Below are 15,450 nucleotides of genomic sequence, written 5' to 3'. Positions count from 1 at the left end.
GTGTGTGGGAGAGCATGGCTTCTAGTGATTAGTCAAAACTGTAACTGACACACGGCTGGCGTCAGTGATCGTATCAGAAGGAGGGAACTTCAACACACACACACACTCAGTTTCAATACTTTTCTTACACAGAGTTTGTTCAAGAAAAACTCAAAAAGTGGCTTTAAGAGAGACATAGTTTGTTTCTCTCTACAAACTTTGGGTCACAATATAATGTTTTTCACATTTATCCTCTCTGTGAGCACTCAGAGATATTCACAAGAATGTTCAGTACCACTGAGCGCTCGATATAAACTGTCCAAAAAGTTTTTTTCCCACTCAAATCTTCTTCATCATATCTTTAATTTACCAGAAAATATTGATCTTTGTGCATGTAGACCATGCTGTCGTAGTACTTCAAGTATTATAGGAGGAATAGCAGGATTTGACAAGTAGAAACTGAGGACACTTCCAGTGTGTGTCATCTGCCACTGCTGAAACTAAAAGCACTAATTAGTCAGGATGTCAGCAGGTTCCATAAGATATTTAAATCCTACCAAGAATTTATCTTAAGAAACTCTTAAATCAGCCTAATACTGATCAAATATATAAAACCTAACTAGTTATGTATGTTCAGAAAAAGAAATCAAAGGTTAAGTGGTGTGTAACAGTGTTTTAAGAAGATGATACTCTTCTTTCTTACTGTTACTAAGTGAAGCCTGTCATTGTATAGTGCTACTAGCGATGGTGTGTTGCTCCTACCGTGTTGTAGCCGGCGGGTTCTTGGCCGTCTGTGATAAGTTCCCGCTCTCCCCTGGGGTTGACCCTCCTGAAGCGCCGTCTGGACCTCCGTTGGGATCCCTCCCTCTGCAGAAAACTGTCGTCCCCCTCGCTGCCGTTATCCACCTGCAATACACAGTCAACAACCTCCTCAGAATAGTAGCTTCTCCGGGATTCACATCCACAACCTTCAGGTGTGTGGGGACAGCAGTCTGAGACCGGAGAGCACGGCTCAGAGCAGCTGCGTTTTAGTAGTTCAGACTTTTGGATGTTAGGAACAGAGTTGCGTTTTGTAAATCCCAAGTTCTGGTTCTCAGTTTTTGATTTCTCTTTCTTATAATCCAAGTTTTGGGTCTTAAGATCCGTTAGGTTCTGAAAGTCTGAGTTGTTATCCTTGAGTGCGCTCTCTTCCGTTCTCCCTGTCTCTGCTTCATGCCCCTCTGAGATCTGGACCTGCTCCTCTGCTGGCTCCTGGTTGAACATCCAGTTCTTCCAGAGCACAGACAGCCGGTGCCAGCGGAGCACACTCATCCGGACACGAGGACGGGATCAGTACAACACATAAAAGCAGGAAATACCATGGAAGAGGAAAAACAAAAGCAGTGGGGAAACACTTCTAGACAAAAGATGAATAGAAGTGTTGCGTCCAAATTTTAAAGAGACTCCTTAATCCTGAGGGATCCAGCAACATTACATCCTTCGGGGCGAGCATCCACAACAAAAGAAACACAAGAACCAAATTAAAAGAACAAACAACTGGAGTGACGATGAGGACAAAAAAAAACAAGGGCTGTCCCTCTTTTGGACAAGAGTTGTCCTCTTCTGAGAGCCAGAGAGTTCAAGACAAAGTTCAGCTGCTCAACACGTTGCATACTGACAGACTTACTCACATGCTCTCTGTCTCTCTCTCTCTCTCGCTGCTGGAGACACGCGCACAGAGCATACACTGAGCCCACAGTTTCCTCCAGGAAACCGTAAATACACAAATATCCTCGCCAGGCAGAAAAAACAGCGCAGCACACAGATTCCGGCCATACAATTCATTCCCCATAGGCTCTTTGTGCTGGTCTGTTGTTGCTGGAGGAATTTGTTTTCTTTCTCGATTGCATAATGTTTAGTGAGTCAATTGCCTTATTATGTCAGTAATGAAGAAACAAGAGATTTTAAATATGTTACCGACTTTGAGAGGACACAATTTGTGATGATTTTGCTTCAGCTTGTCTTTTATTTGTTATTTTTTTCTTACACGTGAATGTTTTATAGTTGATAGTTTGAATATTAGGTTTGTACCAAAGAGAGCAGAAATACGACTAGATATTCCAACTTTAACTCTTCCTGTTACATCCTTTACTTGAATATTGTTTTCTTACAAAACTGTTAACAGAGAACTGCACCGATTTAGCATTGCACTTTTATTACCGTCGGGCTCATGATGAATGTCAACCAGCAGCAGAGTCAGGAATGTTGTGTTTTTTATTCCACACATTCCTCTTCCTGGCGCCTACATCACCCATAATGCAACTCAAACACACACAGTTCATTTGGAGCTTCAGTTGTGTTATGGCGGCTGATTTAGCCTCAAGCTCTACTCACTTCAACATTTTCTACATTTTCAAATTCTTCATCCCCAACCAAAACTGCCTTAAATGATGTCAATTTAATTAAATGTCTTTTAAGTGTCCCATGATGTGAGGCTAGTGGGTAAGGGAGATCATGCCTTTGCGGTAGCTGCTCCAAAGCTTTGGAATAGCTTTCCGCCCTACATCAAATGCTCCCCCTCCATTGACACTTGTAAGACAAACCTTAAAATGTACATGTTTTCAATGGCCTTAGGTTGTTTGTCGTGGTTTTAATATTTTACTATTTTCTAATCTTTTTTATGTATGTAATTGTTTTTATCGGTTTAGTTCGGTTTTATATTTGTGTACTTTTTATATCGCTACATATTTGTGTCATTCTTTTATTTTGTACAGCACTTTCGTCAGCTGTGGTTATTTTTAAATGGGCTTTATGGGCTTTATTGATCTGATTTGATTTGATTTGATTTGATTTAAACTCTCCGGTATGCATCAGGTGATTCATACTATATTTCAAACACATTTTCTTTGTTTGTTGCCCTTGTGTGTTTGTCCACCTAGCAATACCAGGATGTATACAGTTATCAGGCACATAAATTTAAAGCTTTTAAAGACCATTTCAAGATGATTTTTAACCAAAAAAACCTCATTATCAACTTTTTCTTATTCAAGAATTGCCGTTGAGTATAAAGATATAAAGATAGTAGTTTATATGTAGTCCTGTGCAGAGGTAGGTTTTATGCAGGAATATAGTTATCAAAGTGAGTAAGCTTAATCTACATTTGCCAACAGTATAACATAAAAAGATGGTATGAGGTTTAGTGGTAGATTTAAAAATTTCTATCATCAAAAATGTGGACTTTCAGGCAGAAAGGCAAAAATAAGTTTAAGGATGAATTAATGAAAATAGATAAAATGTTTGTGACGATTAAGTCCTCAAGAAATTAAACTTTAAGACATTTTAAGGACCTGCATATGCCCTGCGTACATTCATTTATGTGTTGCCAACAGCATGTAAATCATGCACCACGTTACCCACGTGCCTAAATTCACCTCTTCTCACATAACACATGACATGCTTAAAGGTTTGTGGTCAGCTGTTAATGCTTAGCAGTTCATCCTTGCCGGTCCAGAATATTGATTGGATAATTTGGCGCCGTTTAACAAGTGTGCTCTATGTTCCTGTTTGCCTGGTCAGAGTATCACTGCCTGTTGTTCAGTCTTCCAGTTTATTAAGCTTTCTGTCATTGTGCCTGCGAGTCGAGGAAGCCAAGAGGGGAGAGGGATTAACAGGATCCATCTGCTGATGTTTGAACATTTCAAAGAGGCATCTTCTTCACTTCTCTTCCTGTCTCTCTCCTTTACTTATCTTCATTTTGTTACTTTTAATGACTCTTCTTCCCTGGTTGGTTGTGAGGCTCTCGCACCTTCGCACCTTCTACCTCTTACTACTCATCTGCACCTAGTTATGTAATACGCTATAAGCTGTAGCTGCTGACAGCTAAAATGCTTTAATTAGCACTCCTGATGTCCGTGCATTCATTCCTGTTCTGTATGTGCATAATATGAATCAGAAATAGAATAACTCGATCTATTTTACAATCCTGCAGGCTATTCACAAATTATTATGTGCTTTATAGCGTTTCCAATAAAAAAGCTCACAGAAAATATTTATTTTATTTTTATTTTATTGCTTAGAAAACCCAGGTGGTGCAGTGCAAGTGATTTGTTTTGTAACGCAAGAGTCAATACGTTTCATGCTTTGTTGAGAAATCTAATGTACAGATTTATCTGTCGACTGAATGGGTCCCATAACTCCATTATTATCCTGCTGTCAAATCCCAGTCTAAGTTCTTTGCTGTACCAGTCACCTATGTGGAAATACTGGTATGAGTGCCTTTTTTAAATCTATCTGTGTGTATGTCTTTTAAATGGACCTTGAGTCTATGAAATAAAAGTTGATTGATTGATTATCTTTTCCAATAAATAAAAAAAGTATTACTTTTACTTCCAAGATCCAATACAGAATACATCTAGAACTGTAAGTTATAAAAGATGAAATGGCTAGGCAGGATTTTAGTATGACATCTTTCAAATAGTCTTTCTGCTTGCCCCTTTGAGGCTACAATGTGGCACTGTGCTCAGTATAAAAGAGTATACAGGGTTTCCACCAGAAAATTCACTAGGCCGAGTGGCAAGTATCTTGTGATGGTGCTGGTGGCGGGCGCAGGCTGGTGGAAAACTGTCTTTTTTTAATGGTTGCCAGCAACAGACTTTGTTTTGATTTTCATGTCAACAATGCAGCTAAGTTAAATTACAATATTTCATCTTTATGTGTGAAAAGTAGCATTAGGTCTCATGCATATGGAATACAATGCAGATTAGGTGTGTTTTCATGAGTGAAACAAGATTTTGCCTCGGTCACCTGAAAAAGCTAGAAACAGCCCTGCTAGCTGGTGTGTCTCCTCGACAAGATGCACCAGACAAAATGTAATGTAGAGATGTTATTGCAGCCACATGTCCCCGATGGGATGCTAAGGACTCACTCACTGTGAATGCAAACGTCGACTGCTGACTTGTTAAAGAAGCAACAGACAGCATTTTTGCCTATATATATCATTATTGAAATAATGTGGGTTGCACAGGGTCGTATACACAGTAAAATCAGACTATCAGCGTTTACATAGGTTACTTAATGGCTTTGCAATCTTTGCAATAAGCTTCTGCCACCGGGGACGAATTTTCGCGGAAAAAATCTGCTTTACGGCAGGAAATGTGTCATGTATTGCCAAACTGGTCGGTCAGCCAATCAGGGACTGGAGCTGGTCCTTATGAGGAACTGGCCGTGGCATGAGATAGTTGAGTCGGGAGCACAATGGCAGACGGACAAAGTTTGGAGACAAGTGAAAAACAGCCTCCCAAAAGAAAACGAGCTAATCTGTCCGAGGAGGCAAAGAAGAGCAAAAAGGAGAGTGATAAAAGAAGAGGAAAAACAAGAGTAAACCTCAGTCTGGCATTCAAGAGATGGAGGGAGCTCCATGACCAAAGAGGCTTCAACACCGGTGTCCAGTTAGCTTTCTTTCTAATGGATCAGTAAGTAACACGGCTAAATGTTAGCTAGACGAGAGAGGACTGTACTGTACTGGCTGCTAGCTCATTCCTACCTGGCCAGCATCGCAAATTGCCGCAACCAGGGACCGGGCAGAGTGTTGGTTGGCTGACATCGTCGTTGCCATTCTACGGCAGCCCTTGGACAGTGATATACCCCCACACACCTTCTTATTCTACATATACATAGAGGTATACTGGTGGCTTTACAGCCTACATTTTTTTGATTATCTCTGATCCCCAAGGTCAATTTGGTCTTTGCGACAGTGCGAGCAACACCGCTGACGCTAGGTGGCGCCAAGCTAACAAAACCCCGAATCCTATCTGTTGCCTCTTTAACTGTAACGTTACCGTTATCGCCGAACAGCTTAGCATTAGCTAACTGGTAACGTTAACATTATACAACTAATTTTAACTTATTGACTTGGGTTAAATTCCCTGTCAAAGCAGCAGCTGTCATGAGGTCAGAGGCTGGCAGCTCTGTGTGTTCTATTAGTTTAATTTCCATCAGCATTTATTGTTACGTAATCAGGGTTAATCTTTGGTTAACTTAAAGGATAACTTCGGTATTTTTCAACCTGGGTTCAGTATTGAAGGAGGCGGGTGCAGCCGGCAGCCGCAAAACGAGCTAAAATGGTAGATATGGGGGCAAATGCGTCCCGTATAAGTTTGCGCATTAAAAGTGCTTTTTTTTCGCCACTGACCGGTTCAGATCGCCAGTGCTATCTCTGTAACATACTAAGCATTTCCCTTACCCTTCACTTCCTCTGGGCTGCGTGTGACGTCATCTCGCGAGAGCTTTGCTTGTTGCCAGAAGAAAACAGAGGAGCCATGCTGAGCGCCGCTCAGAGTGGCGTTGGTTGTCCCGGAGTACAGTTGAGAGTTTTACTGCATTGGTATCATGGCTGCATATTTACCCGATTTCAAGAATGAAGATGAGCCCTTTTATTACGATGGCCGCCCGTACTTATTTGAGCCAGAGTATACGGACGAGGAGCTCCTACAAATTGAAGAGCAGACGAGGATAGAGAGAGAGGGCCAACAAGCAGACGAGGGTGAAGCAGCGGCTGCACAAACGCGAATCTCTGAGGATTGGTGGTGCTCCTGTGGTTGCTGTGTCTCAGATAGCACTGGCGATCTGAACCGGTCAGTGACGAAAAAAAGCACTTTTTAATGTGCAAACTTATACGGGGCGCATTTGCCCCCATATCTACCGTTTTAGCTCGTTTCGTGGCTGCCGGCTGCATCCGCCTCCCTCAATACTGAACCAATTTTAAAACGAGTTGTACCTATGAATCATATACACACATACACATGGGGAAATAGGGCCCAGGTTGAAAAATACCGAAGTTATCCTTTAAAAAACGTCTTAAAATTACAAAAAATTAATAAATATATATATCCCTAATACTTAGGCCAGGCTGCCTGGCGTGCAATACACTAGCGGAAACCCTGGTATAATTTTGTCAGTGTAAAAGCACCACAGATTTTATAAGCAGCCATTGTTCACCCCCCCAACCCCCCACCCCCCAAGACCTCGAGTCAGTCATGTGTATTCACATAAGTCTTACACACCCATGATCATCCAAAAAAAGTTATGAGATGTGACTACTGTGCTTGTGTTGAGGAGGGTAAAAGACTATGAGCTGAAGAACCACAAGATAGGACTGAAATTTTAGCTTCATGCTTTCCTGTATTCCCATATGTAACACATACAAAACATTCCCATGATATCACAAAAAAAAAAAAAAAACCGACAAGACTAGGAATATATCTCTCAAAGGCACACATCTGAGAGCTGTCTGATTGAACACGATCTCACACATCGATTATAAAGCGGCTTTAAAACACGAGAGAGAAGATGGACTTAAAGATTTTCTGTCACTGCTGAAATGGGACTCAATAGCTGCCACGGGTTCAAATAGGGGAACAACCTTATGTGGAGCTCTGCTGTGATACACAGAATAACTACTGCATCGTGGGTAGTTTAGCTGTAATGGACTCTGAAACAGCTGTATGAGGGATAGTTCAGCTATAAAACACCAAATAACAGTTGTAAAAGGAACCAGTGCTGGTATCGATGTGTCCCTTTTCGCTGCAAAAAAATGTCATCTCGCCTCGTTTTAACGAGCCTCGTGAGACAGACAGCCTGAAGGTAATGCACACGAAATTCTAGGGGGAAAGGTTAGACGTGTACCCGACTTTCATGTCTATCCTGTGACCACATAACCATCTTTTTTGTCTCACTGTGTATGAGCCTCTCTGGCTGCTTCACTGAATAAACCCCCCTCCCATCTATCCCATGACCACCAGTTCTGTCAGCCACTGAGAACTCTTGCCTTTATGTTTCTGACTTACTGTCATGGCCATTATGTGGCCATACTTCCTGTTTCCTCTGTCCATTTAAATATGTGCGTGACCAACTACATAACTACACATCTACTCATCAGTCAGTTTACATTCCTCTCTGTCTATTTGCATTACATTACCCCCTTTTACTAACTTTTTTCTTGCTCTATTCATTCATTTCTTACTCCCCTCTTCCCGCTACTCACTTCCTTTCATTCCCCTGCATTCCCACCACACACACAAACACACACACATACACACTCAAAAACAACCCCGCCCTGTCAGTCTGTGAATGTCACCCCTGTCCATCCTGTGACCAGAGTTATGACGATAGCCACAAATTACACTCCCTCTACTATTCCCATGGCCCTAATTAGCTGATTGGCTGCAATGCAGTGTGACTAGACCACAGTCCCCCTGCTCCTGTGTGTTTATGCATTCATCTAGAGTGTGTGTGTGCATGTGTGTGTGTGTGTGAGTAAGCATGTTCGTGTTTATTTGGGTTCCTGACAGCTTTTCTTGGCATTTTCAGTTCTCTGTGGTTATCCAAGAATTCCTCCGGTTTTATGTCTAAAGGCATCACTGATGATACACCGAGGTGCTTCCCAGAAATCATTCGTCACCCAACCAGCACCACTATGTGTTCTTTTTGGATATAGGCAAAGATGTGCGACTGTTTTCTTTGTCTGTTCAGCTATTAACATTCAAGCTGACTACCCAGTTTTTCTCCTATTTATTCCAAACAAGCAGCTCCTGCCTGAAACCAAACAAGCACCAACTCCTGTGCATCAGAAGGATTCTCCCAGGAAAGTGTCATCTGACAGCAAATGTTACAGCTTTCATTCACTTGGTATAGGATGAAAGGCAGCTGTGTCAAACATCGAGCAAAAGTCGGATTTTGCTTTTTTTGGGCATGTCGTAGATTGATACAGTGATACAGCTTCCACCAATCATTTTTGTAGACACAAGCAGCACCTCATCAGATGAGTATACAAAGTGAAATCACTCCTTATACCCTTCAATTTTTGACTTATCAGTTACTCATTTAATCTTGGACATGGTGCCAAGTACTTCTGAGTGATGTTCGAGTGTTACTTGGATGGAGACGAACAGTTGATTGTGGCGACGTGTCATTGCATTGTGCCGGCAAAGGGGTGAAAATTTGCTCATTCACCCAGGTGCAAAATTCCATCTGATCCAAGCCGATCAGAGCTTCAGCAATCACTGATTCATTGTAACCTTTCCCATTAAATACAAAAGCAAGAGGTTATAGTGGGTGTAAGGGATTTTCCATTTAGTGGGAAAGGGGCTTTATTGTTGAAAAGGAAGAACATGACCACGCCCAACCTGCGGCTGAATTAAGAATCTGTTGACAAAGTTCTTGACCTCTGCATACAGTCATGAAGTGTATTACAGAAGCAGTTACATTTTGGTCATAGATTCTTATCAGGCATCAAACAAAACAAAAGTCTGAATGCACACATGACTCAAACTGAGAATGTGGAGGGTTTACAAAGTGTTACATCTCTGTGACACCATGTAATTTCTTAAACAGGCTTCCCTTAATTGCTCTTCCTAAAAGCTGAATTGTGTTCATGGGGTTTTCTGTCCATACTCTAAGCTGAGTGGGTATGTTTATATTGATTTTTATCGTCTTAACTGTTATCTTGTAGCATTGTACAAAATCTCCAATTAGTCTTAGACATAGATGTGCTGTCAGATCCTTCTGGGAGAAACTGGCCCAGCAGTGTAATAATCACAGGATGTTTAAGACTGATTTTGCCTTTGAAAACTGGAACATCTTTTCTTTCGCTCAGCTCTGTGTATAACACAAATCTGTCTAAATATAGATGAGGTAGTCATAATCTGCCAATTTCAAAGACTTATATTATTATCATTATTGCCATTGCACATCTGTTAACGCCAACACCACTCATCACATTAGCGTAGTTCTGTGTATCCCCACCTGTGTTTTTGCCTATTGCACGTTTTTTAAACTGAGAACATGTGCATATTCCATATGTTGTGCATTTCATTCTCTTTGTTTTAAATCTCTGTATAGCTGTTTATATTATAGAATATACTGTACACTTTGCATATGGTAATGTAAATTTACATTTCATTTCTTAGGTTTTGCTGAATTCTATGCACCACGACACCAAGGGAAATTTCCTTGTGTGTGAAAACCTACCTGTCAAAAAACCTGTTTCTGATTCTGGCCCTACAGCTTGGCGGCTCCTGCTTTAGCATATTGTTTAGTTCTTTCCTTCCTATTAGTCTTGATACTTAATATCCAAACACCACCCTGCTCTGCTGCGCCACAGACCATTAAAAAAAAAAAGGTGGACAAAACAAGGATATGCTTGGATAATAACAACAATAACAGCCTCTACATAATCTCATTTCCTGATTCTCAGACAGAAATGCAAATGCTTGTCAACAAACATGCCCATATATGAAGACACAGACAGAAAAACACCTCACGTTCTCCCTGAGGCTCCAAACAGCTGATCAGCTTTGTGTTCTTGTAGGGCTCACTGCTTCCCCCCCCCCCCCTCCTTCATCACCATCACCATCACCATCACCATCGCCATCTCTCTCTACTCCTCTGGGATCACACACACACAGTGGATGGTTTAATACAAACTCAGGCAACATTAGTTCAAATCTATTCCCTCAGCCACAAACTATCTTATTTCCTTTTATTCAAACTGATTTTACCCTTTATTCCCCAGGTAACAGAGCGTGCTGGCTCTTTTCCTGCAACGCCCAACTTTACATTCATACAGTATCAAACCGTCTTAGCTAGAAGATCATCAGTACTCCCACCACTCCCTTTTACTGTCGCAATAGCCTCTGAATGGACCCACAGGGGTAGTTTAGGATTAAGTGCCTTGATGAAAGGGCACCTCGCTATTATAACCCTTTGTCAATGCAGGAACTTTACAGGAAGATAATGTCCTGATGTGCCTGGAACTATAGTGGGGGAATTTGGAGCCCTGAATGTTACTAACTGGTCAAACACAAGCTTCAAGGCTGCTACAAATTCAGTGCGGCATTTATTCACACAGTAGGCAAGCAGTGACATTTACTGTAATGTTTACTGCTGTTTAAGCAAAGATAATCGACTTCCAGTTAGTTCCTTTCTTCTTTGGCACGTCTCCCTTCCAACATCTACAGTTTTAAGACATGATAGTCATGCAACAGCTAAAAAACCCATGACAAACCTGTATCACAGTTGTTGCTTCGTCACTGCTCTGTTATCTAATTTATTTAACTGAAACAGTTCTTTGGAGGTGGTGGTTATGCAAGGAGCAAAGGGGACCTCCTGAGTTTAGTAGCTGTAGCTCCTTGTTTCCTGGGACTATTTGATCAAAAAATTCCATTGGTTCACAAGGGAGTGTTACTCATTTACTTCCCCCTCCTCCAGGTTTGTAGCTCTGTTACAAACACTCTTTCTTTTACCTTGAGGCTACTAGTGCTTCATTATTTTCCTGATTATTCATCTACTCTCTCCCTGTTTCTTTCTTTCTCTCTTTACAAAAAAGAAAACCTGAACGAACCGCACACACAAGCAAATAAACACTGAATACTGTTGAGTTCTGAACTCTATGTAATGTATGAAACAGCATAATTTGGAATGGGTTAAAAATATGCGAGTTGCGTTACTTTGTTTGATAATGTTCAGCCACTTACTTACACTGAAAGGATACATAAAGTATGTTGTATGATTAAGGACAAAACAGTGGTTGTATTACCTTTTTTTATGTGTATGATATTAGAGGAAAATTTATGTGAAGCAGTGGTGTAGGAGTTCACATAAATTTTAAGTTTGACATTTGGAAATCCATGTATTTGCCTTCTTGCCTAGAGTTAAATGAGAAGATCAAGACCATTCTCATGTCTGTGCCATAAAATAGGAGTCTACTGCCAGCAGGCTAACTTAGCCTAGCACAAAGGCTGTAAATAGGGGAAAAACAGCTAGCCTGGCTTTGACCAGCACCTCTAACACTAACTAATTAACATGAATCTGGTTTGTTCAATCTGCACAAAAGCTGAAGTCTTAAAATGACAAACCACCAACACATAACACACTGCAAAACCTCAACATATTGTCCTTACACTTAAAAAGTTTCATACTTTTCTGATTTGAAAAGCAGTGATTTTCAATTGTGTTGATATGCCAACATTATTAACTGTGTCTGTCATATAAAATTCTACAGTTAATTAATACAATCCGTGGTGCATAAAGTGTCTCTAAAAGATACTCTACTTTTCTTCTTTTCAGCTGTAGAGGAAAATGACTTTCTGCAAACGGGAATTTTCCCAGAAAAGAACTGCCTGGAGCACTAAATATAAATACTTTCAGAACGCAACTGGTCAAATTATTAGTGTTACGAACGAGAAGCGATAAAGAGTGGTAAATCTGACATTAATTTAAATGAAATCTTGCACATTATTACCTCAGTTTTAAGTGAGCAGAGTGACAGTCTGTCTAAGGATGATAAGGTTTCATCATTGTTCCCCTGGCTACAGTAATGACAGTTATGCAAGTCTGTACAGTCACAGCAACAGAAATCTCAGATGAGGGTTTCTTTGAAAATTCTCTGGAAAAATTTGCAGGGGACTTCTTGTAACACCTGAGAGTCCCCTCACTTTACTGGTACAGGTCAAAGATAAAGGACAGGTACGAATCAAGCAACGAGGTCATATCTGTTTAGAGTTTTATATTCCCTATAATAACATCAGTGGAAGTGATGCTACCTGCTGCTTTCTGTGTAAAACTTTACTGCTTATCTTGTCTTATCCCACATGATCCCTCTAGTCCCCCAGACACAAAGACTCTGGAGAAGGAAGACAGGAGAACAGGGAGGACGTTTAGGGAGAAGATGGAGACTGCGACCTTGTGGAGGCAGACAGAAACACACTGCATTTGTATGCAAAATATGGCATGTTACATGTAAGCTGAAAAAGTACATTTAAACATTCTCCTACATTTAAGAAGATAGCTTACCAGTAATTACACAGATGTCAAGTCTGTGCTGGGGAGCGGGGGGTCTATTTACCATGCTAGAAGAGAAAGATCTTAGACAGGACATGACACCACTGTGACTAATAAACTGGATTTGGAAAACAGCAAAGAGTTTCTTTGCCTGCATTGTGACACATACTGCTAGAATAAGAGAAGGATGAGAGTTGCAGATCTTGCTGGATAAACTTGCTACCATAGCAACATCAAGGCTACAAACATCCCATAATGCACTGCGCCCTGTAGGAGCTGGTGTTTGTTTGTTTTTCTTTTTGAAGATTTTTTCCCCCACGTTATTATACACGCTAGGCGTGAACCTGAAAGGGATCGTATGTTTGGTGGTGTGTTTGTGTAAGTGTGTGCTTTTATCTGGCTCACAAACTACTGGAGCAATCAGCCTATTGTTTTTTGTGCACATTTATGGCTGTATGCTAAAGGCCCTCTCGATGTTGTGGTGACTCCCAGTTGCTACAAAACCTGTTTAACTGACTGTTTTATACTGTCATTGACTGCTGACTCATCACTTTTCTTAGCTGGCCGGTAGGGGCCAAAGGTTTTCCGGAAATCGGCTTGGCTTAAAACAATAAGCTTTACCTTGTCTGTTGCAGGCCACATTTCGGTCTTTGTCGTGGCTCAAAAACTCCATCCATAGAAAAGTTTAATGTTGTTTAAACGGGAGCATCTGCAGATTAATTCCATACGCCGATATGTTATGATACACTAAAGTTAGGCAGAGGAAGGCACGAGATGAGTAAGTCAAATGTTTTTGTTATCTTCGCCACCATCTTGACTGTAAGGAAGCCGGGAGGGACAATTCCACCTCCCATAGTTGTGCCTGATTAGGCTGCCATAGCTGGAACCCGATTCTGTTTGTACCACACTGGGAACATTTTGGCTGCTTGATTTTGCTGAATAGGTCATTTTTCCTTGATATTTGTGCTTCTACCATAAGTAAGCAGGCTACACTTTTAAATGATTTCTCTTTTGGTGTATTTTAATTGTGTTTATTGTTGTTATTAATTACGCTGTAATGCTAGAGCCTACAGACAAAGTGAATATCGTTAAAAGTCCAGTTATGAATGACTCAAACGATCCAACCACATGGATCAAAGATTTGTGGCTGTGTTTTAGTTATTAAAAAAAAATCTTTCATCATTATTACATCGTATCTATGTTCAAATACTGTGCCTGTTAGCAGGAAAACTCGGTGCAACGTGCTGCAGCTCCATAATAGATGAAGGAGTCGCATATTTTTATTAGCTTCTGGGATGATTCTGGGATGCCTATGAATCGCGCTGCAGCATGTCTGCTTGAACAGAATTGTCAAGAATCACCACAGTTGGTTCTGGCAGCCAACTGGCGGAGTTCGGCACTCTACTGGGTGCACTTTTCTACTTTGGTAGGTAACAGTGTAGACATAATTCATACAACATAATTTAACCCCCTGCTTTTCAAACATAATTTCCATTGAAGAAATACCATCTTATGTTTGGGCCAACAGGGTAAACAAATACATATTATACAGTTAATTCTATTTTAGATTGCCTGGGCTTGCTACATAATACATAATTAAATTTTTCAATGGCAAGTGCTTTGGCAACACATCCTGCCAATGAAGCTCATTTGAATTTGAATTTGTAGACAGAGATACAGTGCACACAGGGAGACGGGGGAGAGTACAGAGGGGAAGAGCAGAGATGGGGGAGACAGACAGGAAGACGGAGAGGGATGAAAGAAAGAGAAAAGGGATTAACAAGAGAGAAGTACGGGAGAAAAAAGGTGATGCAGACATCAAATAAAAATGGAATAATGGGAGTAATACCAAAGGACAGAGATGGGAGATGTGGGACGATAAAAAAGGGAGGCGCCTGGGAGAGAGACAAAGATAGAGAGTCTAAAAGAGGGAAAGAGGCAGCGTCTCTACTCACCACAATCATTTCTGACGGCTCCAAAGTGATGCATTCACAGCCTCGTCTGCCCCCCAGCTGCTTGCCAAAACTGTGGAGAGAGCACACACACAAACAAATGTTAAAACAGAAACAAACCAAGGCAAGACTGTTCTCACACAGTGACAGAGGTAACAGATGCAGTCAATCACTTTCGCCCACCCTCAGATGAACACACGCAATATATGCTACTGAATGGCAATAATGGCCCAAATCTAAACTGAGATGTCCTATGATTAATGTAAAATGCTACAGAGGGTTCATATAGACACAGTAAGTCTTTACAGTATATGAGAAGTAGCCTCTGTTTGGTATAGTATGTGTTTACATTAAACTGACATTCACTAGAGAACTGGCTCTACATTCAAACATCAACATTTGATAAAGACTCCCTGACACGCCACTTGTTCCACTTCCTTAACCTGACACACCAGACAGTTTGTTACACAGAACCATCTCATTGAAAACTGTGGAAAAGGACAGGCGCTTTCAAAAAATACTTGGCAGGTTATTGGATGAACTGTCTGCCTGCTACAGGCTAACTTCAACCAATTAGATCGATCAAAGCCATTAGGGAAAAGAACGAAAACACTTTTTCCATCTCTTCAGTGCCGTTCTTTGCTCTTCTGTCAATGAAGAAATACTCTCCACTTCTGATATAACTGATGCTATTGCAGCATCT

At 41.0% G+C, this 15,450-nt stretch overlaps 1 protein-coding gene across 8 annotated transcripts in view; it reads right to left on the bottom strand.

The window, feature by feature from the left end:
• LOC126388377 (rap guanine nucleotide exchange factor 6) overlaps nucleotides 1-15,450 on the bottom strand; it is a 183,240-nt gene that overhangs the window by 97,936 nt on the left and 69,854 nt on the right. For 7 of the 8 annotated variants that reach the window (XM_050041484.1, XM_050041485.1, XM_050041487.1 and 4 more), the window contains 2 exons: nucleotides 14,751-14,820; nucleotides 742-885 (listed from right to left, as the gene is read on the bottom strand). In XM_050041484.1, coding sequence (XP_049897441.1) covers nucleotides 742-885; nucleotides 14,751-14,820 — 214 coding nt within the window. Of the gene's footprint in view, nucleotides 1-741; nucleotides 1,692-14,750; nucleotides 14,821-15,450 lie in introns of those variants that run through there. The other variant, XM_050041483.1, reaches the window with a different exon arrangement.

This window comes from Epinephelus moara, chromosome 3 (assembly GCF_006386435.1).
Source record: "Epinephelus moara isolate mb chromosome 3, YSFRI_EMoa_1.0, whole genome shotgun sequence".
Classification (NCBI taxonomy): domain Eukaryota; kingdom Metazoa; phylum Chordata; class Actinopteri; order Perciformes; family Serranidae; genus Epinephelus; species Epinephelus moara.
Note: the sequence above shows the minus strand (reverse complement) of the source record. Positions and strands in the feature narration are given on the sequence as shown.